This window comes from Leptodactylus fuscus, chromosome 5 (genome assembly GCF_031893055.1).
Source record: "Leptodactylus fuscus isolate aLepFus1 chromosome 5, aLepFus1.hap2, whole genome shotgun sequence".
Taxonomy (NCBI): domain Eukaryota; kingdom Metazoa; phylum Chordata; class Amphibia; order Anura; family Leptodactylidae; genus Leptodactylus; species Leptodactylus fuscus.
Genome location: NC_134269.1, coordinates 194,905,859 through 194,925,211, shown reverse-complemented (window position 1 = coordinate 194,925,211; position 19,353 = coordinate 194,905,859). Strand labels below are relative to the sequence as shown.

Below are 19,353 nucleotides of genomic sequence, written 5' to 3'. Positions count from 1 at the left end.
CTCAGGCTCGGAAGTGTTAGACAGGTGCTTGTATTGATCTATTGTGTAATGGCTTAACCTCCGGAGCAAGTTACATTAACCTCTTCTCTGACAGGAGCGCACTCTGCTGTACTACAGATTTGGATTGTCTACTATATATTGGTTGGAGCTACAGCTATACACATGAATAAGCTAAAGTCATTGTCTGCATAATGTTACAGTCACGTATTGTCTACATCATGACTAAAAGGGAGTCTACCACGTCCCCCAAGCATATTGAACCTCTACCACCACTTTACAGGGTAGATTCCTGTGATAAATAATATACAACTGTTATGTATGGCATTTTTGTAGATTTTGTGCTTGGGCCTTCTGTTGTTATAGGTTGGGTGACGTCACAGCAATGGAAGTCACTGCAGGCAGGAGGTGGTGGCAGTCTGAGCAACAAGAACATTGCTCCAGGGAGCTGAAGTCCCACCCCTAGTGCACCAACTGCCTCATTTGCATAAGGCTTCAAAGTTGTGTTTGGAACAATTTGTACTTCATAATGGTACCATTTAATATTCCATATGATGTACTGGAAAGCTTGGAAAAAACTCAAAATAGGGTGGAATTAGGAGAAAAACTGCATTTGCACCAATTTCATATGGGCTTTGTTTGTATTGCTTTCATTGAGAAACTAGTAATATGTTTCCTATATTCTACAGGTTAGTACAATTAGGGTGATACCAAATTTATATGGTTTTTGTTATGTTTTAACACCCTAAAAAAAAATTGGAATTTTTTTTTTCTTGAAATCACCATATTCTGACACCCAGAACCTTTATATTTTCATATTTGGTACTGCATAAGGCGTCATTTTGTGGGGCCAGATGTGTTTTCCACTGGTTCTAGTGTGCTTGGAATTGTTTTTAACTTTCCACCAGTCCTGAGTAGAGATGAGCGAACACTGTTCGGATCAGCCGATCCGAACAGGACGCACCCATAGAAATGAATGGAAGCACATGTGACGCCGGCCAGCCGCCGGCAAAGTCAGCATCACAGGTGCTTCCATTCATTTCTATGGGTGCGTGCTGTTCGGATCGGCTGATCCGAACAGTGTTCGGATCGGCTGATCCGAACAGTGTTCGCTCATCTCTAGTCCTGAACATTCAGTGCAGTTAGGTTTGGTGCCTGCTATGCTAATTAGACAAGAGAAGGCTAGGTGACATGATGCGGAGTTCTCTAACACTATCCTATCAGAGTATACAGTATCAGAGCTCAGATTCATGGCCTATATTCTGCCTGACACCACCTACCTGACAGTACAGGGCCTAATGAATATACAGGGCACCAAAAATAACAGCAACAATTGCTCTGGAATGGTGGGAGCTTGAGAAAAAATTTCAACTGTGCCGGAATCTATGGAGCGGTGTCTATCTAAAGATGCAAAGAACTGGCGAAAGGCCTTGTTCAAAAAGCTTACATTGGAAATAGCTCTAGTTTTATATAACACTTGCTCAGACTGATAAATATTATTGTACGAGTAGATTTTTACACTGCACATTTCAATAAGTGTTTACATTGTAAAACTGTGGTCACTCTTATCAGTTTGGCTGCACAACTGACCTTCACAAAGCAAACGTAACTGGCTTCCTGTTCTTGATAAGATACATTTTAACATTAATATAAGCCAAAGCATTCACTGCCTCGCAGTCTAACGGGCCAATGCTAAAAGTTTAATCGTATGCCAGACTGTATCAGGGTCCGTACTGTGAATCACCAACTAACCTTGAGCGGATGTTAAGAAATTAAAATGCCTACATGTCTGATATCTGAAAGAGGGATGTTGACACAGTCTCCCCAGCATCCTAAACATTTACCAAATATTTCATAGGAACATTGAGCTCTCTTCTGCGGTGTTACATAATAGTTACTGTAGGACTGCCAGCTGTCCCTTATCTACATAGAAAGCATTCTCAGCAAGCACAGCAGGTGGTGTTAACCAATAGCCACCCCTCATTAAAATCATTAAGAGGGGTCATAATTGTCACAAACTGTCCTGTTCTTGTAGATAATGTTATCACATACTTTGACTTGTGGACAATCGGACAACACATAACTAAGAAGTAGTTCCAAAACATAAAAGTGAGTTTTCCCTATTTTATAGTGCAGACACTTTGGGTTCTTATACAAGGAAGGGGGTGGCAGTTATCAGAGGGGTGTAAGTGCCCAGATTCTGGCACCTTCAGTCAAGATGGGATTCAAACAATACGCTCAGACCTGGTCACTGTTTTTCAACTCCATCCTCAAGTGGAAGTGACAAGTCCAGGGTGACAGAACATTTGCCCTCCTGGACCTTGTTACTTCTGGGCACCACCACACAGAGTGTTAACACTGACAGGAAGGAGCCAGACAATACACATATGCAAATTACCAATGGTGTCTGATCTGGGGTCTAATTAACTTAGGAGACCTGCTCAGGGATCTTCAAAATTTAGGGTTTCTGTGAAATGTATGGGTTTGGTCTGGGGAAAGATACACTTGGAGGGTCTCATAAAACTAGTGGGTCTAGTCAGATTAATTTAGGGATCCTGTCTAGTATCTGATTATTTAAGGGGTCTCAATAATTTTAGTATCTATTTTTGGGGTCTGATTAAAGTTTTTTTTTTTTTAAAGATTAATTTGTGATGAACTTAAGAACTATGAAATAAAAAAAATACCTCTCCAAGGTCCTCATTTGGACGTTATGTGCTTCTGTTTACAGGCCCCATGGCTGATGTCAGTAGAGCTGTCCTGTTTGTGTTAGGTGACAGCTGCAGTCAATGACAGGTCTCAGCAGTGATCTCTGTGGCGGTTTTGGAAGTTGCAGCAGGTCAATTATGCCTACAGAAATGCCAGCAGTTTCCCTATAGGTATAATTGAAGTTAAAAGTCCGCAGAGGAAAACTCTGAACTTTCTGTGTAAAGCGCTGCAGGAAGAACCCTGATGTATTGCCGCTGCAGTTTTTCCTGTGAAGCTGTTTTGCTGCAGGACGCCATGTGGGCCTTAGTCTAAAGGAGACCACTCCTGTGTAGATCTAGCACGGAGTTCTCCACAACTCCTGGTCCAATAGAGGGGGATTTTAGGCAAGTCAAGAGGAGAAGACCAGGAAGACAATTTTTTCTTATAAGATGCTGATGTACAGTAAGAAAAAACCCATGATACAATAAAACTGATTTCAGCGAATTGACACAGGTAAAGGTAAAATATCTGTTGCCCAGATACATGAAACAAAATGTTTTCCTGCAAACTTTCTGGATAACACACTTGATCCTCTTAAATTTACTAATTTGTGTAGTGACAAAAGGCACAAGCAGTGGTGAAATGTCATCACAAAGACCAGGAAAACAAAAGCTGAAGATATAGCACTTTTTATCTGATGCAAATGAGTTTACAGACTGATGCCCAGACTACAATATGCTGTGAGCATCAAATCATATGAAGCTGTTATATTTGTCACATAGGATCAAATGGATAGATCAAGCAGTTACCCAAAGACACAGAGGAAATGACATAAGATATCAATCATAGTGACATTAAGAGAACCCAAGAGAAATGGTAAAGATATGAAAAAACATGTCTTACAGCATCTGAACAGGAACTATTATTGTGGGAAGTTAGCTCGGTAGCAACAAACGTGCGAAATCAAAAATTCAAAGACTGAGTCATGAAATATGCAGCAAACAGGTTTATTTAGAAAAAAAAACAGGAAAATAAATAAACCTTGGCTTTAGTCACAAAATGAGCAAAATAAAATACAACCTTAACTTCAGGCAAAAACAAAACAAAATCCTGCTTGTCTGAGCGACTAACTTAATAGAAATGATAACCTAACTATACATGTGGCTTACCACCAACCACACAAACAAATCGGGAGCAATATAGTCTCACCAGACTCAGGGTTACAGGACAGACCCAGACACCTCCTCTCACTCCCTGGATCTGCCTTGGAGTGCAGGATCTGCAGCCTTTTCTGGCCCAGTAATGAGCCAAGGACTCACACCAGGAGCTGCAGCCTACTCACGACCCGCACTGGACCACACATAAGTTAAAAACCTGGGGGAGATATAGCATGATTCCAGCACCTTGCCCGTCACCTTCTCACAGTATATTATAGAATAATAAACAACACCACAAATTAAATATTACAAACTGAATAAAACACTGACACGTTACGTTATTCATACCTATTTCCTTTGTTCCTTATCTTACAACTCTCTTTCCACAATGCTCATTCATTTCTTTGGGAGATATAGATACGGTGTAGCATAGCCAGCTCAAATGTTTCTGTAATCCCAGCCACTTCCGGTGACCAAATACAGTCATTCCAATCTTAGCCATCAAAACCTGAAGTGGTAATATCCCTTTAAGTTGATAGAATATATCAGGTTTTACATATGATTTTCCTGTATTTTTAACAATTGGGAATATCACAGTCTGCAAAACTATTATTTCTGTCAAATATACTGAAACTCTGATGGATGTGTGGTCCAGCAGAATTCACACTGCAGGTACCCACTTACAGTCCAAACAAATCTTCTTTATAAAGACTTCTTTATAAAGAGAATACAAGATGCTATTGTGGAAAGAGCCTTAAATCATGTGTCAAAGCAGAAATTAAGCACTATAATATGTGTATTATGGTACAATTGAATCCCAAATAGAAATACTCATATTACAAATATTTTTACATCTGATCCTAAATATGAATAACTATGATTCTTAGGCCCGGTTCACACCTGCACATGGATTTCTGTTCGGGAAGTCTTCTTGGGGACCGCTAGACGGAAAGCTAATCCACATAAAAAAAGCAGTTACCTAACAAAACCTGCGGACCCCATAGACTATAATGGGATTCATGTAATTTCCAGATGAAAAATGCAGAGAGAAGAGTGCTGCTTGCAAGACTTTTCTCTCCGTATTTGTCATGTAGAGAGAGGAACCGAATGGCCCAAATGTAGATGTGAACTGAGCCGTAGGGAATGTTTACACATAGGAATTGGGCACTGAATTTGAGGTGGATTGTGTCACAATATACCCCTTAAATTCAGACTGAAATTCGCCTCCCATTCATATCAATGGGAAGCAGTAGCATATTTTTTTCTGCTGGCTGAAAAATAATCATTCTGCTCGGCCTTCAGATGGATTCCGCCTGAGAAATCCCATTAAAATTAATGGAAGGCGAAAAATATACTTTTTCTGTCGCCGTGGAATTTGACCCAGAATTTGTAATTTGTGCCTGGCCAAAAAGATTAAAATACACTGTCAATCTTCTCCTAATTCTGTGTCAAATCCACTTCAAATTAAGTGTCAAATTCCTCCGCCTGAACATACCCTTAATATGGCAGGGACTGTTTTAAGTACAGAGATGTGGAACGCACATTTTTCATTATAAAGTAGTAAACATAATGAACCACAGGATAAGCTAAAAGTAAACAAGTACACAATCACAGCTAACAATGTAAGGCCGGGTTCACACAATGTCTTTTGGCACATAATGTGCCACGTAGATGCTGCGGGATCTTTTGCGGGCCGTATACGCTCCCATTGTTTTCCATGGAAGCCGGTACCGTATACGAGGCGCTATTTTGCGGCCGCCACAAAATCACGGCCGCAAAATAGTGCCGCATATACGCAGGGGTGAACCTGCCCCTTTCGCCGCCCGAGGCGAACGACAGAAAGCTAAGCGAAGTGGGCGGGACTTAACGGCGTTCGCAGGCAGAGAGCAGGCATGGAGAGGACTTGCTCTCTGCCTGAGCGTGAGGGGAGGCTGCTGGAGCAGCGCTGCTGCAGTGACCTCCCCAATCCACCGCTCGGTGCTAAGCCAGTCCACTGGAGACAACCCAGACAGGGGAACGTGCCCCTTCTGGGTGTGTCCAGAAACATTTGTTTAGGAATTCTTTGGTCTGAGCCCAGATCTGCCCTTACGATGGCATCCCGTAAGTTCTTGGGTCGCCTGTAGCAGGGCATGAACTCTTCCACGTTCGGGAAGGTTCTTTGTAGTATTCCCCAATGTTTCCTTATGATGCGGTGTACTTTATATGTGAAGGGGTGGTAGGTGTGGATGAAAGGTAGTCGTTTGGGCCTAGTTCGATCAACTGTCTGGGTTGTTGTGTTGAGTATGGATTCCTTCAAGATGGACTCTGGGTAACCTCTGTCTCTAAATTTATCACTCATTTCATGGAGTCTGGTTACACGTTTAATGGGGTCCTCCACTATTCTACTAACTCTAGCATACTGGGATTTAAGAAGGGATTTTTTGGTAGCCGGTGGGTGGAAGCTCGAAAAATGTAAAAGGCTGTTTCTATCTGTACTTTTCACAAACAAATCTGTTGTTAAATTGCCCCTCTCGTCTTTGGTGATTTGGGTGTCCAAAAAGCTGATTGAATTCTCACTATATGTCAGAGTGAATTGTAATTCGGGCCAAACATTGTTGATATAATTCCACAATAGTATACCACATAATGGACCTACTATCTAAACTACTATGACGTTGGGACTATATATGAACATACTTCTATATCTTTACAATCACAGTCTGAGACCAAGGACCTTCACAATGAGCCGCCAAAATACTATTTTTTGTACTCTGTTAAAATCAGCATGTACGTCCCAGGAGCTTTCATCTTGGTATTGTTATGAACTATATTGAGTTACCGCAATAACTTTCACATGATGATTTTGTATATAATTATACGTTTTGTCTGCTTGTCATGATTGTACAGTCCTATGAAAAAGTTTGGGCACCCCTATTAATCTTAATCATTTTTAGTTCTAAATATTTTGGTATTTGCAACAGCCATTTCAGTTTGATATATCTAGTAACTGATGGACACAGTAATATTTCAGGATTGAAATGAGGTTTATTGTACTAACAGAAAATGCGCAATATGCATTAAACCAAAATTTGACCGGTGCAAAAGTATGGGCACCTCAACAGAAAAGTGACATTAATATTTAGTACATCCTCATCTTTTGCAAAGATAACAGCCTCTAGTCGCTTCCTGTAGCTTTTAATCAGTTCCTGGATCCTGGATAAAGGTATTTTGGACAAACAATTCAAGTTCAGTTAAGTTAGATGGTCGCCGAGCATGGACAGCCCGCTTCAAATCATCCCACAGATGTTCAATGATATTCAGGTCTGGGGACTGGGATGGCCATTCCAGAAGATTGTAATTGTTCCTCTGCATGAATGCCTGAGGATTTGGAGCGGTGTTTTGGATCATTGTCTTGCTGAAATATCCATCCCCGGCGTAACTTCAACTTCGTCACTGATTCTTGAACATTATTCTCAAGAATCTGCTGATACTGAGTGGAATCCATGCGACCCTCAACTTTAACAAGATTCCCGATGCCGGCATTGGCCACACAGCCCCAAAGCATGATGGAACCTCCACCAAATTTTACAGTGGGTAGCATGTGTTTTTCTTGGAATGCTGTTTCTTTTTGGACGCCATGCATAACGCCTTTTTTTATAACCAAACAACTCAATTTTTGTTTCCAAAATGAAGCTGCCTTGTCCAAATGTGCTTTTTCATACCTCAGGCAACTCTATTTGTGGCGTACGTGCAGAAACGGCTTCTTTCTCATCACTCTCCCATACAGCTTCTATTTGTGCAAAGTGCGCTGTATAGTTGACCGATGCACAGTGACACCATCTGCAGCAAGATGATGCTGCAGCTCTTTGGAGGTGGTCTGTGGATTGTCCTTGACTGTTCTCACCATTCTTCTTCTCTGCCTTTCTGATATTTTTCTTGGCCTGCCACTTCTGGGCTTAACAAGAACTGTCCCTGTGGTCTTCCATTTCCTTACTATGTTCCTCACAGTGGAAACTGACAGGTTAAATCTCTGAGACAACTTTTTGTATCCTTCCCCTGAACAACTATGTTGAACAATCTTTGTTTTCAGATCATTTGAGAGCGGGCTGTCCATGTTCGGCGACCATCAAACTTAACTGAACTTGAATTGTTTTGTAGAAAGAAATGGTCCAAAATACCTTCATCCAGGATCCAGGAACTGATTAAAAGCTACAGGAAGCGACTAGAGGCTGTTATCTGTGCAAAAGGATACTAAATTTGTACTAAATATTAATGTCACTTTTCTGTTGAGGTGCCCATATTTTTGCACCGGTCAAATTTTGGTTTAATGCATATTGCGCATTTTCTGTTAGTACAATAAACCTCATTTCAATCCTGAAATATTACTGTGTCCATCAGTTATTAGATATATCAAACTGAAATGGCTGTTGCAAACACCAAAATATTTAGAACTAAAAATGATTAAGATTAATAGGGGTGCCCAAACTTTTTCATAGGACTGTATATACACATATGCGATGGTGGGACACTCACTAATTTCATTTTATTTATTTTTGTCTTATATACACACTGTAGAGTCTGATGAAGGCCAGTTTGGCCGAAAACGTTTATTTTCTGCACCAAGCATTGTACATCTTCTTGTGAATAAATAAAACTGCAAGCAATGGATATATTCCTAGTGGGATCTTTATCATACTATATCTATGGATTGGGACCCTATCCCACTATAATCTACCCGAGTATCCATCACACTACTTGGCAATGTACTGGTGATTTAGGGTCCCAAACATGACTAAGTGAAGTCTGTCTGCCCTGAGTTCTCAGATTTGGGATAGTAAACCACAATGCAGAAGACCGTGCCAGTAGTTTAGTGTTCCCCAATTTTCCCTACAGCTTGGGGCTCTGCTAACAGCATACGAAGGAGGTTAACATGTCCCAAAAAAGAAGGTTTGCCTGTCTGCAAGGCCTGGAAATTTTTTAACTCTATGCATCCCAGAGCGCACAGCTTGGAGGGATCAGTGGTGTCCCCACCTGCAGATATCTGATTTATCATCAAAGATGCAATTATTAATATGTGGCAGCCTGTAGTTCTGTTATGTTCCAGAATATATAGACATGTCATACCTAATAAACATCCCCTCCTGTACAGTGCTGTACTGGAATATACAAGCTGCCATAGTCAGCAATGAATCTAGTCATGTAAAGAAGCAGCACAGCAGGATATTGGATGGAGGAAGATGTCTGCCATGTCAGCAGATACACAGGGAGGGGGTCTCACTTCATTCTCATCACCATTCATTCCCTAGGATGTGAATGAAGACAATCTGCTGCGATCTATGTGCGGTTATTGCTGCAGTGTGAGCTCAGCCTGGCATCCACCCACGTATATAGCCTGCAGATGGGGGAGGGTGTCAGCAGGTAGCCTGGCAATGATGGCGGCACACCCTACTCTGCACAGCTCCTGACAGGAGGCGATATTCCTAGCACACTTCTGTACGTATATGAGAATGACTGCAGGAACCCCCTCCCCCTCTCCCCCACTCCCCCCGCCTCCCCCTCTCCCTCCGCCTCCCCCTGCCTCCAGGGCCTGCAATACACGCGTGGTTTATTCAGCTGACTCCCATTCATAAAACGCAGCTCCGCTCTCAGTGAACGCTGCACAGGTTAGGTTCCGGTCTCCATTCATAAAGAAATCAGATTATGCGCAGGCGCATTCGAGCTCTGCGCCCACCCCATTCATAAGAATTGTGCAGAAGGGAGGGGGGGAGCGCGCGTGCGTCCCGGCCTCTTCCCTCCCATTCATAAGAAGTGTGTGGGATTGTGGAGCCTGCGCACTTGGGCTTATCCCTCCCATTCATAAAAAAGCCATTTTCCCAGGGAGTTGCAACATCGAAAGCAAAAAGGGAGCTGACAGCAGAGGAGCTATGTATGCAGCCTGGAACAGCAGGACATTAGCTGAGGATTCCCATCTCCACAGCTACGGACAGACTGACATCTTCTGATCACTGAGACATGAGCCTTCTTGCTGCAGCACTACAAGTAAGAGCATCCTACGAACCATTTCTAGGGATTTCTGCAAGTGCACTTATGGGGGTCTTGTGGTCAGGGCACGGTACCCTCTTATCAGGTAGTCACCCTCGGTCTGGGGGATTCCTCTATGCTGCCAGGCACTGCACTGTATGTGTGACTGGTGATCTGTCAGAGGAGGTGTGTGGGGAGGGGGGGGGGGATGCAGCGCTGCAGAAGATCCCAGATCCCTGCACTGGACCTGCACTGCATACAATCCCATCCTCTGAAGGGGCTTTATGTCAGGCTGAAGGACTGTGCTCTATGATCTCAGTGCCCCCCTTCCCCCCCAGCTGGGTGCCAGCTCTCTACCTTCCCTACCCCTGGGGCTGCTATACCTCGGAGGCTGCACCCGTCTATGTATATGTATATATTTATACATCTGCTATATACATTGTGTCAGAGATGTGCCTCCATGGCCTACACGCACAATGCTGCTTCTTGTCGGAGAAATCCGTCTGCAAGTGTTAATCTTAATGTTTTCCCAATCGATCCGTGAATTGTTTTCGATGTAATTGCACCGATGGGGCTGGGAGATGTAGATGGCATGAGATCGGTGCTGTCAGGCTGCAGATTGCCTCCTGTTCCCATTAGGACTGTTGATGACGCAGGATGCATTATTTCTGGGCAGACGATGGTGGATTTGTTGTGTGCGCAGCCCCAGATCCTGCAGTGTTACATGTCACTTTACATGTATGATGTGTGGCTGTCATGTGTGCACATATGTCATGGCTAGGAGGCAGACATTACACGATTTTAGACTTCTGGTGAGCAGGCCCAGAGCTTGCTTGCCGTAGACACATCGCATATCCAGACGTTGTGCTGTTCTGCTAGTGCTGCAGCCTTTTTCAGCCAGAATTGGGGGCTTCTCCCACCATGATGACCTCATAGATATATATAGATCACTATGATATATAACCTATAGCAATCCTTGTCATGTCTCTATGTATATATCTTCCTATAAAGTATATAGGGTGGATTTGGTGTATATGTATTGGGGATGATGACAGAGCTGCACAGGATTGATGAAATGCTGGCTATTCTGTATGGCAGACCCTAGTAGATGTATGAGCTGAGCTGCCTGGGTCTCTATGATCCTTTCCTCCTTATAAAATCCCCAGCAGATGCTGTTTTTGCAGACCTTATCTTCAGTTAATGTTTAACAAATAGCTGCCTAGCTGCTCATTTAAAGGGATATGGCGTGCTCATGTCGGGGAACCTTGTGTAGGGTGAGAGCTGACGGGGAAGGGTTAATTGCACCATAGCGCATGTAGCTGCTAATGTTATTTATGAGGATTCATATTTTGTTTCTATGGTGCGGTATAGGTTTTCAAAATGCCTGTAAGGCATAGCGCGCTGTCAGTGCCAGGTTGTGCCAGTTGTGGTGTCGTAAGGGAGCCGTCATTGTGCAAAATAAGATCCATGGTAGAAAAAGGAAAAGGAAGGAGATACGGTAAAATTAACACAGAATAACTGGTTGTTATATAGAGATTAGGATTACCGTCGGGGCTAAATTCTGCTACTAATCCATAGATATGGAATGCCATATGCCATGCAGGTCATGGCTGGAACTGTGATATTGATATCTCATTTTGATATTAAATCTCGATGAATGTGTTATTGGAAGGCGGATCTATTGGCAAATCTTAGCCTGCGTTTTCACCATTCGTGATGACAATTGTGTAGTAAGTCATCCATTCAGCATATAGCTAATTATAGCGCCATGGAAGGCATCATTTACTGCAGGCTGCTCTGCCATTATCCCCAGCACTCGCTCATTCATCAGCTTTTACTGGCTTTTTCATAGTAAGCATTTTTCTTTCTTTACTGATGCCAAGAGTTCGCCATGGTGAAATCCCTGGTAAATGATTTAACAGCATGATTTTTTTTCCATTTTATAGGTATGCTGCCAACCAATTACAATTATATTTTACATATGTATTATATATATATATATATATATATATATATATATATATATACTCACACATATTTATATATATCTATATCTATCTATCTAGATAGATAGATAGATAGATAGATAGATAGATAGATATTATAATATATATATATATATATATATATATATATATATATATTTGGTGCAAGTAGCTTTTAGATTTTTATTACACCACTGCAGCTGCTTTTACTATACTGTATTTAATAGTGTATGACGCAGTTTGATGCATGCACTGTGTATTACCAGTAAGGTATGGTAGCTATAACGCTAGGATGGTATTGGTGCAATCCAATTTCATCAACATAACCTGTATGTGGATGTTATGACTAAAAATAAGGTAAAACGCCATGAAATAGCACATCATGAATAAGCGACATTGTGATGTCAATCAGCATATAATATCTAATTTTTTAGGACCCTAAGGACACAGTCTTATTTAGCTTGTAGTTGTATACACTATCATCTGGATGCTGGAAGATGGCTGTGAATTAGGTTTCCATATAGCAGGTAACATGGACGTGACGTTCTGCTCTAGCATCTGCTTTGTGATGAATGACACTTAGCAGATAGTTGCAGTGTGCTAGTTCAATGGGTGATGGTTCAGTCTTATCAATGTCTGGCAGATTATCAGTGATCTGCTAAAAGGATGTTGATGTGTCAAAGCTGTTCTAGCCAGGTGAGAGGAGGAAGTGGTCAGTTAGATAGAAGGCTCCTAATCCTGTGTGACAACCAAGAATCATTGCTGTTAACTGGTTATGTAGATGAGAGCGGCCATAGAGGACATGGCATGCACAACTGTCTATAAATCTATCTCGCTACCATCTGTTCATAGGAGTGAAGTGTCCTGTAAGAGATGGATGCCACGGGTTCACTGCAGTATGTCACTATATGTCATTTACTTCATGTGTTACCAGTACCATTACATAGTTGCCTAATTCTTCTGTATTATTAGTATCTACTCCAGCGGCTAATATTTTGCACATTACAACGGAATAGATTGACTATTAACGTCATTATTCTTTGGGTAAAATCGGTCTTATAATCTATATATGCACAGTGATAAGGATCTACCTGCAATTCTCATTAGTAAAAGCCTTGTTGTTTCACAATGGACATGTATCAGCTGTCTTCAGGATTCTTTAAGAATAAGACTGTCGGTCATTTTTATAAGCCATAAGTTAATAGGTCTTACAGTGACATCTGACGTATCTTTTGTTTTTAAAGGAGGGGGCAACACTTGGGCATTTTATCCAGGGTGAGGGGGTGCCTGGGTTTGTATGCGCTCTGGCTTTAGCAGCTGTGGTTGCAGATGTGGTTGCTGGGGAAGCATCAGCTTGTAAAGGGCTGAAACGCGTTTGAGTCACCTGTTTTGTCATAAGCCCAGCGTGTTGCATATGTAATCGATCAGAACACAGTTGCCTCATAAACATAATGAGAAAGAGCTTCCTGTTTTTGTAGCTCGGTGAAAACCTATTACACTGTTGGCAGCTGAGATCAAGGGTGTTATATTTTGCTATACTCTGAATTATTAATCTCTTGTAAGGTGCAGCTATCAAACAACACCCTGTGAGCCATAGACAGTTTGCTTAGAAGAGTTCTTCTAATTTTCGTAACTGTTTAAGGACCGTTTTAGTTGTTTTTTTTTTTCATAGGGATATCATTCTCTACGGAATTGACACATTTTGTGTTCCTTACCGTAAATTGTTTTGACGCTGGCAAAAACTTGTAAGGTCACATTATTCTTTACTGTGATTGCTTGAAATATTTTCCTATATTAACCTATATGTGCACTTCCCCTTTAAGTGGTGCTCAAACAGTGCTTACAAACAAAAAGTCGCTCGACAAGGAAGCACTACGTCTCATAGAAAACAATGTGCACTTTCTAAATTGGAGCCGGGCCGTATCTGCTCTTTGATTTAAGCTTAGTTGCTTCCTGTGCTCTTTTGACTTGCATAGCTGTTGGGTAACTGGATAGATTCCAGTTCTGAACTGCTCTCTTTCGATGAAATCAGAAACTAAAGCAACACAACGAGTCAGCCATTCTATGGAAATGTGCTTGTTGTTTGAGCTGGTATGAAGAAAATGCTGCATGTTAGATGAGTAAGCGGGCAGCTGTCTCTATGGAAATGTGCACATCTGTACAAAGGTATTGTAACTGTGTGCGTCGGATTTGTTGGAAATGTTACAGATGTCTCTAATTTATTGACTTCTTGTACACGGTATATGATTTTCTGCAGAGTATTCTACCTGTATTATATCTTTAGTCATAGCCATTTGTTGGTGTTGTTTCTATTACGGTTATGTACATATTGTGATATACTTTATAGTTGGTAGACATTGTTGAATAAAGTGTTTTGATTCTGCTGAACTACCAAATGTTATGTAGATGAGAATAATATAATATTTAGTCCTTTAACTGTTTTTAGTTATTGTATTGCAGATGAAACCCTGCAAATGCCATAACATTGAGTGCAGCGTGCTCAATCCAGAAAGTTTCTATCTGGAATCTTGTAAAATTTGTCTAAAGACCACCATGTGAGGACATAGTCATCTCCTAAACTGATCCATAGGCTGTAAGTGCTGACAGTGAGGCCAGATGGACCTATATCTTCTGGCAATGTCTCCAGTCACTCCATTATGTGACCCAGTCCCAGTTTGTAATAGTTAATAATGCAGTGAACCTTTTTGGAGATGAACACCCAACCTTGCAAAGCGGTCTTCTGGGCAGCGAGTTATTAGGTGGCCAGTATGCATAATATGGGGGGGATTGAAATCTGTCTAGATAAGGGAGTGGTCTTTTCGAAGAAGAGGTTTCACAATAACTTTTATTTGTACACTGAATATTCTGGCCAGATTTCATGTGATTCATTCTAATTTTCAAGGCATCTAAGCGTAACAGATTAATTCTGTTTTTATGTGGTCCTTATCCGACAGTGGCTTGCTGAAGAACTTTAGCATGTTGTAAAATGAATGTGTTAATTTTTATTGTTTTGTAAAGTCACATGTTGTTAAAAAAGAATTATTTTTTGGTTTTGCAGATTTTCTAAAAGATACTCATCAGTCAGAGCATAGGCCAATGGATTCCAGGATTCCTCACAGCATCACCGTTGTGCCCAATGCAGTCATGGTGCAGCCTCTACTGGACGGCCGAGTTCCTTATGGAAGGTTACAGCACCCTCTTACCATCCTGCCTATCGATCAGATGAAAACCACTCATCTTGAGAATGATTACATTGACAACCCAGCGCTTAACCAGCTGGCCAGTCAGAAACTCAATAGGGGTCCTCATGAACCGATGCTTGTCAATCAGCATTTGCAGAGGTGTGAAGCTGATATCACCCACCCCTGGATATCTTTCAGTGGGCGCCCCAGCTCCATTAGCAGCAGCAGTAGCACTTCTTCGGATCAGAGACTCTTGGATCACATGGCTCCACCTCCAGTGGTGGATCAATCGCCACCCAGGGCAGTAAGGATACAGCCGAAAGTGATCAATTGCAAGCCACAGGATGTCAAAGGGCCTGTGGCCCAAGAACTAGACAAGCACTATCTACTTTGTGAGGCCTGTGGTAAATGTAAATGCAAAGACTGTACTGCCCCACGGACCTTACCTTCCTGCTGGGTGTGCAACCAAGAATGTCTGTGCTCGGCACAGAATCTGGTCAACTACTCTACCTGCATGTGTCTGGTCAAAGGAGTTTTCTACCACTGCACCAATGAAGATGATGAAGGCTCCTGTGCAGATCACCCATGTTCTTGCTCTCACTCCAACTGCTGTGCTCGCTGGTCCTTCATGAGTGCCTTATCATTGGTCCTTCCTTGCTTGCTTTGCTATCTTCCAGCCACTGGGTGCGTTAAACTTTCACAGAAATGCTATGACCAGGCGAGTCGACCTGGTTGTCGGTGCAAAAATACAAACAGTGTCGTGTGCAAAGCACCGGAAGCAGTCAGCAGACCAGAGAAGCCATTCTGAGACTGTCAGGTTGTTTTATGAATTTTGTTACAAAGATGCATCATGCAGGAAATGAAAAAGACTCCAGACAGAATATTCTCACATGAGGCTTTAATTTCAGATTTCTTAAATAAGGGGTCCGGCAACACTTAGTATTACACAAAGGGAGAGGAGGAGATGCAGATTGTGTATTACTGCTGCTGCTGCTGTGAACCATTTCCAAATCCCTTGTGCTTACTAGACAGCCATGGGAGAGATCTTGAAGCTACTAGCTACCTGTATTTTATCTACGGCTACCATTAGGAAACAAGATTTGTGCTTCTTAGTTAGCATGGAAGCGAGCCAGCTCCAGTTCTTCCTCACAAGCTTCTGTCTTTGTTTTTTAAGCTGAACGTTTCAGTAGGAGCTCGTTCACACCTTCAAGGAGGTGCGGGGCTCTGCCGAGATTTGGTTGTGTAACATTTTTGTGTCTGTGGTTTATTGTTGTTTTTTGTATTTTTTATATACTGTACATGTATTAGTTTCCCTATAAAAGTATTTTTTATATTTTTTTGGCTAATGAAGGCAAGTCGGAGATAAGAGTGCCAAGGGTACTGATGAAATCAACATGGTGGTGACAGGAAGGAATTTACTATCCTTCTTCCTCTGCTATGTGGAGCATGTTCCGCCCTGCCTATTATTAGCCAGCCATGCTACCCTTTTCTAACACTCCTTACTGTTCATGGGAAAACAGTCTTTTCTTCTTTGGCTGAATTGGGGGAGCGCGTTCGAGTGCCCCCCTGTATAAAATGTTCATATCTCAAGAAGAATTTAGTGTTTAACCCTTTAGCGACAAGGGATACAGACCAGCCATGGCAGTACTGGGGCGTCCATCACGTTAAGTAATTTCCATCCTCGCCAGGTTAACCCCTCTCCTGCCACAGTGCATCGCAGGACCTTGTGCTGCTCTCTTTTGGTGTAATAAAAGAGGAAATCTGCTGCACTACAGCTGGGAATATAAGAGCACAATACCCATTTTGTAACTAGAGACAACAAAAGCATAGTGTTCAGGAAAGAGCAAGTGACATGGAGGAACATTAATCCATCACCCCATAACAAAATAACTTCATTTTCATTCATTGCCATTATTATGGGAATTGAAACGTGCATGTTAACTTTATCTATTTCCTTTGCTGCTGCTCTCTACCTTGGCCCTATTGTAAAATAACACCCTGTATATCTGTGTAAATATACATAGAGAGATACAAAAAATGTCTATTTTAGTGTTCTTTATCTACCAGGGAAAGGTCAGTGGAGCTATAGGGAATATCACCCATGTGTGTTGCTGTGGTTGTACTATTTTTATATTTTCTATATAACTTTATCTGTATGGCTAAGTTCACGGTGACTGGTTGCTCACTCATACAAGGGTGAATGTTGGCATCGCTGTACGGCAGCCGGCCATTTTTTCTGGCAACTAATAGGTGCTCGTCTCACTAAAATACCATGTCGTTTCTGTGCTACAGAGGAAACTTCATTCGCATATGGATGTGTCTCATTTCCATAGAATTGTTGCGTTTTACGTGACATATCCCTTTTTTTGTGTCATGTTACAATACCCTTAAGGGTTAATGGTACAGGATGTGACAGCTCTTCTTCATTCATCTTTCCAGCGACAACTCTTTTCCACGTAGCGGCTTTTTATGCAAGTGACGTAAAACCTTTATCAAAAATAATATATATTTTCTAGTGGTTTCTTAACCCGTCACTTTTTTGTTTTTTTCTTGTATACCTTTTCTTCAAAGCTGCTGCAACTTTAGCACTTTGTCATATTAGACGTATTTATTTTTCTCTTTTTTTTTTTATTTAAATGGATGGAAAATTTTGTGTTAAGAAGGTACTGACCCTCTTCATCTCCGACAGTATTGCGTGAAGTTTCCTCTAGAGCAGGTAACTGTCTTGGTAGTGAGATCTTTGCTGAATGTTGATCTGGACATATTTCACTTGGGTTGATGAGTACATATCATTACACCTAACAATAAGCTTATTTACTATCCGGTTATTTTGTGCCAATGATAAACACTAATAGTGATAGGATCTTTGTATAGTCATAGAGGTCTGTGTAGCAGATATGTGGCCGTATGACGCCATACTAAACCTATGACTATATAGCGAATGACAATTGGTACACACCTACAAGGACCCACATCCATGCTATTGGCCATATGAACCATGACATAAGTGATCTTCTAGTGCCAAACTTCAGTATTTCCCTTTTTATGAGTATGCAAACATTTTATGTAACTTATCTAACAATGTGTCATTTACCTGCAATCACCGGTTATTAAATTGTCATAAATTTAAAAAAAAAAATTAAGATTAAGTCAATCACCTCAAGATTATATACAATAAGCTAATCTGTAGAAGTAACAGGAAATCACGTGTGCATCTTAAGTTATTTGTCAACTTCTTAGTCCTCTTTCTGAGGATTTTCAGGATTTGGAAATTTTTTTTAGAGAATTCAATGTATGTTATGCAGTGCCCCAGGTATTGTTGATGTGGAAGTTGTGTTTAGTAAGGTTCGCCCCTGAGATTTCACTGCAGCTTCCAGTAAGCAAAATTGACCAATAATAGCCAAGGCTTTGAAATGATTTCCCTTACCTGTGTTCAGAGGGGCAGATATTTTACGGGTCAAGCCAACATTTCCTTATCCATATGCACAGTTAGGACATGATCGTCCCATGAGTGAATTGGTAAGTTGGTTAAAGGGATTGTCCGGGATTAGAACAACATGACTGATTCCTTCCTACAAGAGCGCCACACTTGTCTACAGGTTATATGTGGTATTGCAGCCATATACTTCAATGGAGCCGAGCTGCACCACCACACACAACATGTAGACAGGTGTTGCAGCTGTGTTTTTCTATTAGTGGACAACCCCTTTAAGCTCTTAAAATAACTGCTCCCCTGTATATAGGTACGCCATGGCCTAACATGGTTTTGGTTTTAAGCTTAAATGAAAGGATGTAATTCTGACTCAAACTCTTTATTTATTGTCGTATTCTGAATATTTTGTTGGTGGCTGGCATAACACTAAGCAGTCCGGGGAAAGAAAATGCCATTGTCCATAACCAATGTGCAATTTGTTCACAAACACCAGTATAAAGTGTCTCTCTTCAAGATGTTTTGTTGAAAGATTCACTCCATGGAAGAAATATATACGCTGAATTGTTTCATTTGTATAGAATATTTATTTTGAAGCTCTATTTTAATAGTATTTATTTTAGAAAGTCTACTATTGTAAGAGTTCTTCTGTTTGTGAAGAAAAACACAAGTTAAAAACTGAATGTACTGATCTAGAAATATATAAATATATATATAAATATAATTATATATTGTTGAATATACCAAATGGCTCCTGTATTTTCTTGGGTTTTATTTGTGGTTGAATGATTTTCACGCACTGTGACAATATTCACACTGTACATACTGGAACCTGCTAAGTAGGAGAGTTGTCACATTTAGATTTGTCACATGACCTTTCCCATCTTTTGGCTGAACTTGATAGACTTATGGATTTG

General features: G+C 41.2%; 1 protein-coding gene across 1 annotated transcript; it reads left to right on the top strand.

Annotated features, from left to right (window-relative positions):
* The first annotated feature begins 9,698 nt into the window (after window positions 1-9,698).
* On the top strand, window positions 9,699-19,121 carry SPRY4 (sprouty RTK signaling antagonist 4). Its single transcript, XM_075274969.1, has 2 exons — window positions 9,699-9,857; window positions 14,883-19,121. The coding sequence occupies exon 2, from the start codon at window positions 14,921-14,923 to the stop codon at window positions 15,812-15,814; it is 894 nt and encodes a 297-aa protein (XP_075131070.1). The 5' UTR covers window positions 9,699-9,857; window positions 14,883-14,920; the 3' UTR covers window positions 15,815-19,121.
* Window positions 19,122-19,353: the final 232 nt, after the last annotated feature.